The sequence below is a fragment of the Budorcas taxicolor genome, chromosome Y, assembly GCF_023091745.1.
Source record: "Budorcas taxicolor isolate Tak-1 chromosome Y, Takin1.1, whole genome shotgun sequence".
Classification (NCBI taxonomy): domain Eukaryota; kingdom Metazoa; phylum Chordata; class Mammalia; order Artiodactyla; family Bovidae; genus Budorcas; species Budorcas taxicolor.
In genome coordinates, this window is record NC_068936.1 from 3,597,125 (window position 1) to 3,611,776 (window position 14,652).

The window sequence follows — 14,652 nt, forward strand, 5'->3', positions numbered from 1 at the left end:
GCTTCTTTTAATCCTTCATTTTAAAATTGGAAGATAGTTATTTTCCAATGTTTTCTGGCTTTTGCTTTACAAAAACATAGATCAGGCTACAGTATACAAATGTCAGTTATTGTTCAGTTAATCATTTGTTGTTATTGTTTCATTGTTCCACGCCCTTCTTAAATGTTTCCTGCATGATCTCCATTTATTTTCTGAGATTATTGATCATTTTTACTATTGTTACTCACAATTATTTTTCAGTGACACTTCCTATTTCCTCTTTAATTACATCTTGTGTGTTTTTACCTTGTTTCTTTGCCTGTAGCATACTTTACTGTCTTCACATTTGTTTATCTTACTGTGTTGACAGTCTTTTCTTCCCAGGTTGTAGTTCTTGCTTTTGGTCTGCACCCTGAGTGGATAAGTTTGGTCCAGTGGTTTTGTGTCCTTGGAGGTGGAGGGGCTGGCAACTATATTCTTTTGGCAAAGCTGAGGCTCCTCTCTCTCACGGCAGAACCATGTCAGTGGTGTCTTTTGCAGGTATGTACAGGTTTAGTCTGACTTTAGGCAACACATCTGTGGATGATGTGGCTTGTGCTTCTGTCTTGCTTTTTGCCATGTTATATGTTATTCCTTCTATTTTAACAGTCTCTCTGATATACTTGGGAATAGGGAAAGCAACTTCCACCATGTGGGAACAGAATTCCAGATTTCACCCTAGTTTCATTTGATTCATAAGAGTGTTCTTCATTATCAGAGAGTGTGCAGCCTCCATGCTCCCCATTAATTCTTTGCAGCACATACCTGGCTAAGAAGGAAGGTAATATCCTCTTACAGGAATGACTTGGTTGAAACTCCAGGCATCTACTTCGCCTTCTCTGGTACTGCCATAATTGAAGGTGGGTGTTTTGTTATTGTCAGACATAATAGACATCTAAAGTACCATTTACTTTTTTCTGGGTTGATTGGGAGAGTACCATAGTTTTCATATGTTTGGGTGGAGTAGCTTGGTTATTGTTGAAATGGTTTCAACCTTTGAAGCTCACCTGTTTGTCTTGCACTTTGAAAAGAGAAATCAGACTTTTTAATGGACATTTTAATTTGTGCCTCTATTTGAATTAACCATCTCTTCAGCCAATTTCTAGAAAATAAAATTCAAAAAGAAAGTCCAGACATATACTCACAAACACATTCTTACTTTGATGGATACACACAAGCACAGTCACAATTTTATATGCTCAAAACACAATTAACAAAAGGAAAAGAAAATACAAGCACTCATTGAAGGACAACTATGAACTGCACAGTTCTCTGTAACTTGTTTCTAGACTTAATGTGAGAAGTTATTTTGTAGTTGAATGATTTCACTCTAGTGATATCTTAAATCAGATTGTTTTAAAAGATATACCTTTTTCCTGCATCAGGGGATCTTAGAATATTTTGCGTGTAAGACTATTCTGTGATTTGCTAAAGTGAAAATAATGTTGTAAGGTAACAGTATTGAAGACATATTGACCTCTTTAGGCCCTGCAGTTACAAATTTGCCTGTTACACTTTAAGCATCCTATTCCATCCTCTGACCTTCTCTTATCAATATTTCTACTTTTTGCCCCAATCTTCTGCATTTACCTCACTTACATTTTCTACTTCATTTTTATTATTTTAGGCACCAATTATAGAATAAATAAATAAAGGAAAGAACATTAAATTCATGTACAATGTTTACCTAATGTATTGAGCTATATTCTTTATAAGCGCTTGAGAATTAAAGGTACTGATATGTTAAAGCCATATGGGAATTGATCACCAAGGTAACGTATTATGTAACCATGCTTCCCTTGGTAGGACAATTGAGGTACAATTTAATACTATGTTTTCATGAAGGAACAAAAACAGTGGTTTTTCAATATGATATATTTGATGTCCTTATCCATGCAAAGGACTTAGTGGATTAATCACTATGTCCTTAGTCACAAAGGACTAAGTGGATTAATTCTGTTCTTTTTAAGAATGACCTGCCTCTCAAAGAAGAATATGAAAATAAATTAAAATGGAGTGAGTAGGAATAATCAGTATATGGTAATGAAATGAAAGATGTGATTATATTTAAGGTAACATTTCTCAAAGCATGTGAATTTGACTACATAGTAAGATGCCTGAAATCTAAAACAAGGCCATTGGACTTTGTGCTTGAAGTGATAACTAAGGACACCAATTTCAATATTTCTTACAATTGCTGTAAAATGCTTACCTCTCGAAAACATGATATGATCACCTACATTTAATAAATGTTTTCAGTGAAAGAAAAAGTGTGCTGTGTGGACAACTTCCTTATTTGCAAAAAGATTCCACAGACTTCACTGTCTATTAGCTGCTAGGATGACAATGGTAAACTTAACGATGTTTCCTATGTGGATTACAATAATAAAACAGGGACATGACTTGATGTTGCCACCGCTGTTTAAAGGAATGGCCATGGGGTCGTCCTAAGATGGTGGAGGAATAGGACAGGGATACCACTTTCTCCACCACAAATTTATTGAAAGAACATTTGACACTGAGCAAATTCCACAAAACAGCTTCTAAATGCTGGCAGAGGACATCAGGCACCCAGAAAGATAGACCATTTTCTTCAGAAGCAGGTAGGAAAAAAATAATAAAAGATAAAAAGAAAGACAAAAGTGGTAGGAATGGAGGTCCATCCCAGGAAGGGAGTCTTAAAACAGAGAGAAGTTTCTAAACATTAGGAAACACTCTCACCAGTGAATCAGCAGCAAGCCTTGGAACTTCAGAGCGCAACATAAACCGGGGGTTGGGGAGGGGGGCGGGGAATAAATAAATAATTAAAACCCACAGATTACATGCCTAAAGACAACTCCCAGTGGAGAAGCAGCACAGAGACAAGCAGGGACTGGACAGGGAGGTGAGGGCTGCATTGCTTAGGGTAAGGACTGGGCTGGAATGCCCCAAGGGCAATCTGAGGGAACTAACTAGAGAGAACAACCCAGACTGTGGGATAGCTATCCCACAAAAACCCTAACCTAAGACACTGCCAGGCTTGCTCACAGAACAAAGTACTGAGCAGAGCTAGCTGGCTGTGGAACAGCCTATGGCCCGCTAGAGATAGGCAGGCAGCCAGAGCCTGCAAGGGGTCAAATGTGGCCCCAGAGAGGCATCATCTACCAAACTGCAAGCAGGTTTCATTGATAACCAAGACTTCTTGGGATTCTGGATGGTCAACATCTGCCAGGAAGGTCACAACCAGAGATCAGCTACCCAGAAGTGACACACGGGATGCCTGAGAAGGCCCACCCATTGTACACCCAGAAAACTGAGTCGCAGGGACTGGGGAAGCGATAAATCTCAGCCCCCACTTGGGGGAGACTGCACTCCCCAAGAACCTGGTCATGTGAGGTGCTCGGGCCTGCGAAGGGCACAAAACGCAGGCCCAACCAAGTCTGCACCTTTGTGGAGTACCACAGAACCTGAACCCATATGGCTTAGACCTGGGAAGCACATGTAACCCAGGGCCCATCTCAAACAGTTCCAAGCAGAGCAACCTAGAGCCTGAACAGTGTAGAGTGGGAAAGCACACATGCCACGAGTGGGGATAAACCCAGTGTGGCCGAGACACTGTGAACACTCTCCACACATGCCAGTGATGTATGTTTGCAGTGTTCCTCCCTCCCCACAGCACGACTGAACAAATAAGCCTAAAAAAGTGACCATCACTGCCTCCTCGTGGCAGGGTGGAAATTAGACACTGAAGAGGCCAGCAAACAAACGAACCTAAAATAAACAGAGGGAACTGCTTTGGAAGTAACAGCTGCAATAAAATAAAGCCCTGCAGTTAGCACTAACCACATAGGAAGGGGCCTATAGATCTTGAGATGTGTAAAATGGTTCAAGGAACTATCTGAAAATGAACTGACCCCACAAGGTCCACAAAAACACCAGAGAAAGTCCTAGATATACTTTTACTATTATAGCTTTTTAAATTTTAAAAATTTTTCAAATAGTTTAAAAATTTAAGTCCTCTATTACTCCTTTAATTTTCATTTTTATAATCTACTGTTACTTTGCAAAAACAAGACTATTTTTAAAACAAACATCATATATGTATATATATATATGTATGTATTTATATATATATATATATAAAATATACATATGCTTTTATCTTTGCTTTTTGGTATTTGTTATCAATCTTGTACATTTAAGAACCAATCTTCAGTACCCATTTTTACTTGGGAGTGAGATTACTGGCTGCATTACTCTCTCTCCCTTTGGACTCTCGTTTTTCTCTACCAGGTTGCCTCTATCTCCTCCCTTCACCATCTCTTCTCTACCCAACTCTGTGAATCTCTTTGTGTGTTCTGGGCTTGCAGAACAATTAGGGAACTGAATACTGGCTAGATCAGTCTGTCTCCTTTTGATTCCTCCTTTTATCCTCCTGGCCACCTCTGTCTCCTTCCTCTCTCTTCTCTTCTCTGAGTTCATGTAACTCCATGAACATTTCTGAGAGATCCAGACTGTGGAGAGCACATAGAAAAGTGATTACTGGCTAACTTGCTTTCTCCCTGTTTGATTCCACCTCTTCTCCTCCTGGTCACTTCTATCTCCCTCCTCCCTCTTCTTTTCTCGAGGTATCCCTGTGTACCTCTCCGGGTGTCTCCTACTGTGGAGAAACTTTTCATCATTAACCTAGATGTTTTACCACTGGTGCTGTATAGATGGAGAAGTCTTGAGGTTACTGTAAGAATAAGACTGAAAACTAGAGGTGGGAAGCTTATATCCAAAACCTGAGAACACCAGAGAACTCCTGACTCCAGGGGACATTGATTGAAAGGAGCTCATCTAACACCTCCAATCCTACATTGAAACCAAGCAGCACCCAATGGCCAAAAAGTTCCAGAGAGAGACATGCCATGCAAATTCTCCAGCAACACAGGTACATCGCCTTGAACTTCAATACACAGGCTGCCCAAAGTCACACCAAACCAAGCGATAACTCAAAACTCACTACTGGACACTTCATTGAACTCCAGAAAGAAGAAATCCAGCTCCACCCACCAGAACACCGATATGAGCTTCCCTAACCAGAAACCTTGACAAGCCACCAGTACAACCCCATTCACAGTGAGGAATCTCCACAATAAAGAGAACTCCACAAACTGCCAGAATACAGAAAGGCCACCCCAAACACAGCAATACAAGCAACATGAAGAGAAAGAGGAATACCGAGCAGGTAAAGAAACTGGATAAATGCCCACCAAACAAAACAAAAGAGGAAGAGAGAGGGAATCTACCTGATAAATAATTCCAAATAACGATAGTGAAAATGATTCAAAATCTTGATAACAAAATGGAATAACAAATAAATAGCCTGGAGGCAAGGATTGAGAAGATGCAAGAGAGGTTTAAGTACCTAGAATAAATAAAATTATCTAGAATAAATTAAAAAGAGTCAATATATAATGAACAGTGCAATAAATGAGATTAAAAAAACACTCTGGAGGGAACAAACAGTAGAATAACGGAGGTAGAAGATAGGATATGCAAGGTAGAAGAGAGCATGGTAGAAATTAATGAATCAGAGAGGAAAAAAGGAAAACAAACTAAAATAAATGAGCACAATCTCAGAGACCTCTGGGACAATGTTAAATGCCCCAACATTCAAAGCATGGGAGTCCTGGAAGAAGAAGACAAAAAGAAAGACCATGAGAAAATTCTTGAGGAGATAAGAATTGAAAATTTCCCTAAAATGGGGAAGAAAATAATCACCCATGTCCAAGAAACCCAGAGAGTACCAAACAAGACAAACGCAAGGCAAAACACTCCAAGACATGTATTAATCAAATTAACGAAGGTCAAACACAAAGAACAAATATTAAAAGCAGCAAGGGAAAACCAACATATAACACAGAAGGGGATTCCCATATGGATAACAACTGATCTTTCAATAGAAATTCTTCAGGATAAAAGGGAATGGCAAGATATATTTAAAGTGATTAAAGAAAATAACCTACAGCCCAGATTACTGTACCCAGCAAGGATCTCATTCAAACATGAAGGAGAAATAAAAAGCTTTACAGACAAGCAAAAGCTGAGAGAATTCAGCACTATCAACCCAGCTCTCCAACAACTGTTAAAGGATCTTCTCTAGACAGGAAACACAGAAAGGATGTATAAACTCGAACCAAAAACAACAAAGTAAATGGGATCATACTTATCAATAATTACCTTAAATGTAAATGGTTGAATGCCCCAACCAAAGACAAAGACTGGATGAATGGATATAAAAACAAGACCCCTATATATGTTGTATACAGGAGACCCACCTCAAAGCAAGGGACACATACAGACTGACAGTGAAGGGCTCGAAAAAGATATTCCATGCAAATAGAGACTAAAAGAAAGCAGGAGTAGCAATATTCATATCAGTTAAAATAGAGTTTAAAATAAAGGCTGTGAAAAGAGATAAAGAGGGACACTACATAATGATCAAATGATTGATTCAAGAAGAAGATATAACAATTATAAATGTATATTCACCCAGCATAGGACCACCACAATATGTAAGACAACCCCTAACGTATGAAAGGGGAAATTAACAATAACGCAAAAATAGTGGGAGACTTTAATACCGTATTCACACCTATGGACAGATTAACTAAACAGAAAATTAACAAGCAAACACAAACTTTAAATGATACAATAGACCAGGTATACCTAATCAATATCTATAGGACATTCCATCCCAAAACAATGAATTTCACCTTTTTCTCAAGTGCATGTGGAACATTTTCCAGGATAGATCACATCCTGGGGATAAATGTAGCCTTGGTAAATTAAAAAAAAAATTGAAATCATTCCAAGCAAATTTTCTGACCACAATGCAGTACGATTAGATGTCAATTATAGGAGAAAAACTATCAAAAATTCCAACATATGGAGGCTGAACAACACGCTGCTGAATAACCAACAAATCACAGAAGAAATCCAAAAAGAAATCAAAATATGCATAGAAACAAATGAAAATGAATACACAATAACCCAAAACCTATGGGACACTGTAAAAGCAGTGCTAAGGGGAAGGTTCGTAGCAATACAGGCTAACTTTAGAAACAAGAAAAAAGTCAAATAAATAACCTAACTCTACAGCTAAAGCTACTTGAAAAGGAAGAAATGAAGAACCTCAGCATTTGTAGAAGGAAAGAATACAATATTATAAAGTAATTAACCTCCAATGAAAATCAGTAAATTTGTTAAAAAAAAGTTAGGGCAGAAATAAATGCAAAAGAAACAAAAGAGACCACAGCAAAAATCAAGAAAGTCAAAAGCTGGTTCTTTGAGAAGATAAATAAAATTGATAAATCATTAGCTAGACTCATCAAGAAAAATAAAGGGGAAGAATCAAATCAATAAAATTAGAAATGAAAAAGGAGAGATCACAACAGACAAGACAGAAATACAAAAGATCATTAGAGACTACTATCAGCAACTATATGCCAATAAAATGGATAACTTGGAAGAAATGGATAAATTCTTAGAAAAGGACAACTTTCCAAAAGTGAACCAGGAAGAACTAGAAAATCTTAACAGATCCATCACAAGCATGGAAATGGAAACTGCAATCAGAAATCTTCCAGCAAACAAAAGCCCAGGACCAGATAGCTTCAAAGCTGAACTCTACCAAGAATTTAGAAAAGAGCTAACACAAATCCTACTCAAACTCTCCCAGAAAATTGCAGAGGAAGGTTAAATTCCAAAGTCATTCTATGATGCAACCATCACCCTAATACCAAAACGATGCCACAAAAAAAGAAAACTACAGGCCAATATCACTGATGGACATAGATGCAACAATCCTTAACAAAATTCTAGCAAACAGAATCTAACAACATATTAAAAACACTATACATCATGACCAAGTGGGCTTTATCTCAGGAATGCAAGGATTCTTCAATATTCACAAATCAAACAATGCAATACACCACATTAACAAATTGAAACATAAAAACCATATGATTATCTCAATATATGCAGAGAAAGCCTTTGACAAAATTCAATGTCCATTTATGATAAAAGCCATCCAGAAAGCATGAATATAAGGAACATACCTCAACATAATAATAGCCATACATACATACATACATATATATATATATATATATGTGTGTGTGTGTGTGTGTGTGTGTGTGTATGTGTGTGTGTGTGTGTATGTATATAACAAACCCACAGCAAACATTATCCTCAACGGTGAAAAATTGAAAACATTTCCCCTAAAGTCAGGAATAAGACAAGACTGCCCACTCTCATTACTACTAGTTTTGGTAGTCTTGGCCACAGCAATCAGAACATAAAAAGAAATAAAAGGAATCCAAATTGGAAAAGAAGTAAAACTCTCACTGTTTTCAGATGACATGATCCTATACATTGGAAACTCTAAAGACTCCACCAGAAAATTACTAAAGCTAATAAATGAATATAGTAAACTTGCAGGATATAAAGTCATCATGCATAAATCCCTTGCATTTCTATACACTAACAACGAGAAAACTGAAAGAGAAATTAAGGAAACAATTCCATTGACCATTGTGAAGAAAAGAATAAAATACTTAGGAATATATCAGATGGGGAAGCAGTGGAAACAGTGGCAGACTTTACTTTTGGGGGGCCTCCAAAATCACTGCAGATGGTGACTGCAGCCATGAAATTAAAAGACACTTAATCCTTGGAAGAAAAATTATGACCAACCTACATAGTATATTCAAAAGCAGAGACATTACTTTGCCGACTAAGGTCTGTCTAGTCAAGGCTATGGTTTTTCCTGTGGTCATGTATGGATTTGAGAGTTGGACTGTGAAGAAGGCTGAGCACTGAAGAATTGATGCTTTTGAACTTTGGTGTTGGAGAAGACTCTTGAGAGTCCCTTGGACTGCAAGGAGATCCAACCAGTCAAATTCTGAAGGAGATCAGCCCTGGGATTTCTTTGGAACAAATGGTGCTAAAGCTGAAGCTCCAGTACTTTGGCCACCTCATGTGAAGAGTTGACTCATTGGAAAAGACTCTGATGCTGGGAGGGATTGGGGGCAGAAGGAGAAGGGGACGACTGAGGATGAGATGGCTGAATGGTATCACGAACTCGATGGATGTGAGTCTGAGTGAACTCCAGGAGTTGGTGATGGACAGGTAGGCCTGGCCTGCTGTGACTCACGGAGTCACAAAGAGTCGGACACTACTGAGTGACTGAACTGAACTGAACTGACATCTACCCAAAGAAACAAGACATATATAAATAATAAAACTAAAAAACACCAGTGAAAGAATTCAAAGAAGACCCAAATCAATGGAGAAATAGGCTGTGTTCATGAATTGGAAGAAAGAATATAGTGAAAATGAGTATAATACACAAAGGAATCTATAGATTCAATGCAATCCCTATCAAGCTACCAATGGTATTTTCCACAGAACTAGAACTAATAATTCAACAATTTGTATGGACATACAAAAAACCTTGAGTACCCAAAATAATCTTGAGAAAGAAAAAAATGAAACTGGAGGAATAAGCGTGCCTGACTTCAGACTCTACTACAAAGACACAGTCATCAAGACAGTATGATACTGGCACAAATACAGAAATATAGATCAATGGAACAAAATAGAAAGCTCAGAGATAAATTCACACACCTATGCACACCTTATATTTGACAAAGGAGGTAAGATTATACAATGGAGAAAAGATAATCTCTTTAACAAGCGGTGCTAGGGAAACTGGCCAACCACTTGTAATAAAATGAAACTAGAACACTTTCTAACACCATACACAAAAATACACTCAAAATGGATTAAAGATCTAAATATAAGACCAGAAATTTTAAAAGTCACAGAGGAAAACATAGGCAAAACACTCTCCGACATAAATCACAGCAGGATCCTCTATGACACACCTCCCAGAATATTAGAAGTAAAAGCAAAAACACACAAATGGGACCTAATTAAAAATAAAAGCTGCACAACAAAGGAAACTATAAGCAATGTGAAAAAGACAGCCTTCAGAATGGGAAAAAATAAAAATAAAAAATGAAGCAACTGACAAGGAATTAATTTCAATAACATACAAGCAACTCCTGAAGCTCAGTTCAAGAAAAATAAATGACCCAATCAAAAAATGGGCCAAAGAACTTAACAGATATTTCTCCAAAGAAGACATACAGATGGCTAACAAACACATGAAAAGATGATCAACGTCACTCATTATCAGAGAAATAAAAATCAAAACCACAAAGAGATACCACTTCACACCAGTCAGAATGGCTACTATACAAAAGTTATACAAACAATAAATGCTGGAGATGGTGTGGAGAAAAGGCGAAACCTCTCACACTGTTGGTGGGAATGCAAACAAGTACAGCCACATTGGAGAACAGTGTGGAGATTCTTTAAAAAACTGGAAATAGAATTGCCATATGACCCAGCAATTCTACGGCTGGGCATACACATCAAGGAAAGCAGAACTGAGAGACATGTGTACCCCAGTGTTCATCACAGCATTGTATAATAGCCAGGACATGGAAGCAACGTAGTTGTCCGTCAGGAGACCAATGGATAAGAAACCTGTGGTACGTGTACACAATGATATATTACTCAGCCATTAAAAAGAATACATTTGAAACAGTTCTGAGGTGGATGAAACTGGAGCCTATTATACAGAGTGAAGTAAGCCACAAAGAGAAAACACCAATACGGTATACTAATGCATATATATGGAATTTAGAACGATGGTAACGATAACCCTTTATGTGAGACAGCAAAAGAGACACAGATATATAGAACAGTCTTTGGACTCTGTGGGAGAGGGTGAGGGTGAGATGGTTTGGGAAAATGTCATTGAAACATGTATATTATCTATGTGAAACGAATCGCCAATCCAGGTTCGATGCAGGATACAGGGTATTTGGGGCTGGTGCACTGGGATGACCCAGAGGGATGGGATGGGGAGGGAGGTGGGAAAGGGGTTCAGGATGGGGAACACATGTACACCCGTGGTGGATTCATGTCAATATATGGCAAAACCAATACAATATTGTAATTAGCCTCCAATTAAAATAAATTTATATTAAAGAAATGGCCACAAATTTGCAATTGTCAAGATTTCTAGGTAGTGTTCATGACAGTCTGGATAGTCCAACAATCAGACACTCTGTTCAGAGTATTTCGTTGTGAAATATAAGGATTAGCCATTGATTTTGACCCCTGCTTACTCCATGACTTTTCTAAATGATGAGATTGAATAATACCTTTATTTAAATACATATCTCTATAAGTACTTCTGAATTTTAGGGAAATGGAGCCTGAAATAACATGCTTAGAATGAGTTCTAAAAGACTATTAATTTCATGAGAGCAGCAATCATTTTATAATTTGAATGAACACATGTGACATTCATGTAAATTTAATAAATATTTATCAACTTGGAAAAAATTCTCAGTTAATAAGAAAGGTTAATTATGATGATAGTGCAGGTTATGGGAAGTTGTTGAGTAATGTATATAGCATTTGATTGGTTCTTACATTTCTTTATTGATAATTCAGTAAGTACTTAAAATGTGTCATTTTCAGGCTCTAAGTTTTAGCTGATGTGAAAGATACATAAGGAAAAGCGGGTAGACCCAAAACACATGGAAGACCTGATATCTGTGCTTATCTTAATAGGAGGGCAAACAGAGTTTCCTTCCAACACTAAGAAGGAGTTGAGACAAAGCTGTGAGGTGGGGCTTAGCATGACTGAAAGTAATTTGCGTGATTGTAGCTACAGAAGCACAGTGTAACAAAAAGATAATGAAACAACTAAGGAAACGGATGTTATGTCTTCAAAGAACTTGTTAACCATGTTGAGGTGCTGCAATCACCACAAGGAATTTATTCTGTCTCTGTGGGAACAGATAAGCAACATCTAAATATGCCTTAGGAAATATAGGGTGGAATCTTGGTGGGAGGAAATAAAGGCATACCTTAAGGAGAGCAGTTCAAAAATGACCCTATACAATACCACTTGTAGAATACCTATCTAGTGCTGACCATGGGCCAGTCATTGACTACGTCATGTTATGTTTGGTATCCCAGGGATGGTATGATGGTGATCATGATTTTGGATATGCTGCAACATCTATATTTTCAAGTATGAAATGAATTTCTATAATGAAGACAGTCTGTCTAACCTCTTAAGACTCTATCCAATCTCATAGACTATGGTATAACTGAGAATGCTCTAAAGTATGTACTCTGTATTTGCATTTTTATATTTTATTCTTATCTCTTCCTTCTCCCATACGATCCTAATTTACACACCCATTCATTTCAGCAGGGATGATTTCAGAAGTCACTTTTATATCCACTACCTCTTTTCCTATTTTTCTCATTTTCTTGCTTACAAACGATTAGGTTTCATTTACCTAGGATGCATAAAGAATGTTTCCTTGAACTAAGGAGTTTATAAAACAACACAGTAAAATAGACGTTGAAATAAAGCCTCATTTTACTCTTGTTTCAAAACAGAAAATGAAACTATTTGAAGATGAACATGTAACAAAATGAAACTAATGAAGATGAACATGTAAATTTATTGTTCATATACAAGAACTGTAGGAATTTGTTGACATATCCAACCATAAATTTTACTCTTCCTTATGCTGCATAATCTGATATTTATTTGATAGATCAGTTTTAATTAGGATTGTTTTCATATAATGAAGATTTTTGATGAGTTGACCTTGAAAGAGAGGAGGCAGATGTATCACGGATCCTTGGCACTGGGGACCATGAGTTCCCTCTCTGTTGCAGGTTAGGAAAAGGACTGTCATGGGCTATCATATAGCTGCACCTAACTGGAAAGTTAGAAGGATGCACCAGCAGTCCAACATAACTGCTCTGTAATGGAGATACAATGTGGTTCTGAGAAGCAGAAGTAGTTGTAGTAGCAAAGTTCTCCATGCGGCCATTGGCTTGAGTGTAGCTACTATGTGAGTGCCGATTAAAAATGCTCATCTGATTTAAAACAGCAGATTGATCTATCACAATCTTTTCTGTTTGTCTAACTGATGTTGATGATGGGTAAGGAAAATCACATGGAGATAGGGCACTTGTATTAGCGATGGTCTGCCTGGTATAAGGCTTTAGTATGAAAGGCACGCTTAAACTTGTGGAGGCTGAAAATGCATTCTCCCCACTAGCTTCAGGAAGAGAACTAGAGTTACAGTTATCTATGTTGCCCCTTGCTTTAACATTCTTCTTCTTGTAATCTTGAATTAATGAAGCATTTGGAGAGACATTTTTAATCCCAATTCTTCTTTTCATTCTTAATAGAAGTTGGGGATAGCCTTTTTTGAAATTTGGATTATGATAGATCTGTAACTAAAATCCAAGGAGAAAATTATTTAGTTTCTTTATAAACCAAGGTAAAACTGACAAGGAAAGCTAAACTATAAAAATATATTCTTTTAATGATACAAATTAAATAGAATCAGATAAAACACCTCCATTAGTAGTTTTAACACCTTACATGTTAAAAACAATTATGATCCTCAAGTAAAAATATATTGTAAAAATATACAGTATATACAGTAAATACCAAGTAAAAATATGTTGTAAACATATACAGTAAATCCCACTTTAATTAGCTTCAGGACTTGTATCCAGTTTCAAGTTGCTAGGAATGTTTGTTAAATATTAAATATTTTAACCTCCAGCTGTTCTCAACTTCAAAAAATAAAACTTTTTCAACAATTATCTCAATTTTAAATTGTTTTAGCTACATACGTGAACACGCTGCTTTCGAGGTCACATATTTAATCGTACATATTGCCAATAATAAGTGAAAATTTTGGATTACCTTGCTCAAAACAGAGACATTGCTTTTTTCTTCCAGAAAGTCAGCTAGTGAAGCAGATCTTTGAAAAGTGTGTTGCTTTTTTTTAAACCCATAAAGGTTAAGCTGTCGAACTAAACTTTTCATACTATCAGTTTCAAATATTCTGAAAGGGGCCTGTCTTTCCAAGACTTCTTTCTTGAAGACTTCTTCATTGATCACTATAGAAGTGCCACTCTCATCCCACCAAATAGATTTAAACTGATCACTTTCAACTAGCTTCCAAAGTTTTTGAGGAAAAGTTAGTGAAAGAAAATCGTTCAATTCATCTGTTTCAGAGACAGAAAATTTGTAACGTGGCATTTTTATCACAACTTCCTCAAACAAAGCCTGAAAAGCATCTTCTTCAATCATAGATCTCAAAACTGAGTCCTCAGTAAGTGTGTAATCACACAAAGGAGATCTAATAGTGGTTTCTGAACCAGTTGACTCATCTTTAGGAAGCATATCTTGAATTTCTGAAGGAATATGTGCCATCTCAAAGAAATCTTTCTTCAGATACTTTCCTTATTTGTCTGATTTTACACACTGCAACTCCTAATGGTGCTTGACTGGCCTATGGAGATAAACTCTCTAGACCATCACCGGGGTTCTCAAAGTCAAAAAGCTGTGACATCACGAAGTCACTGGTCTCCTAGCAATTGAAGGGTAGCTATGACATCACAAAGTCGCTGGTCTCCTAGCAATTGAAAGGTAACGTTAAACCAGTGTTTACTTTTGTATCAGTTTAAAATACAGGTTGC

At 37.1% G+C, this 14,652-nt stretch overlaps 1 protein-coding gene across 1 annotated transcript; it reads right to left on the minus strand.

Moving 5' to 3' along the window:
• Nucleotides 1–12,708: 12,708 nt before the first annotated feature.
• On the minus strand, nucleotides 12,709–14,386 carry LOC128071060 (heat shock transcription factor, Y-linked-like). Its single transcript, XM_052664046.1, has 2 exons — nucleotides 13,874–14,386; nucleotides 12,709–13,395 (listed from the first exon to the last, which is right to left on the minus strand). The coding sequence occupies exons 1-2, from the start codon at nucleotides 14,384–14,386 to the stop codon at nucleotides 12,709–12,711; spliced, it is 1,200 nt and encodes a 399-aa protein (XP_052520006.1).
• Nucleotides 14,387–14,652: the final 266 nt, after the last annotated feature.

Excerpts from the sequence above, each read along its gene's own strand:
- LOC128071060 (XM_052664046.1), bottom strand. The coding sequence starts at position 14,386 with ATGGCACATATTCCTTCAGAAATTCAAGATATGCTTCCTAAAGATGAG. Across the intron at positions 13,396-13,873 it reads ATGTCTCTGTTTTGAGCAAG|TTACAGATCTATCATAATCC; the intron begins GTAATCCAAAAT and ends CTTGGATTTTAG.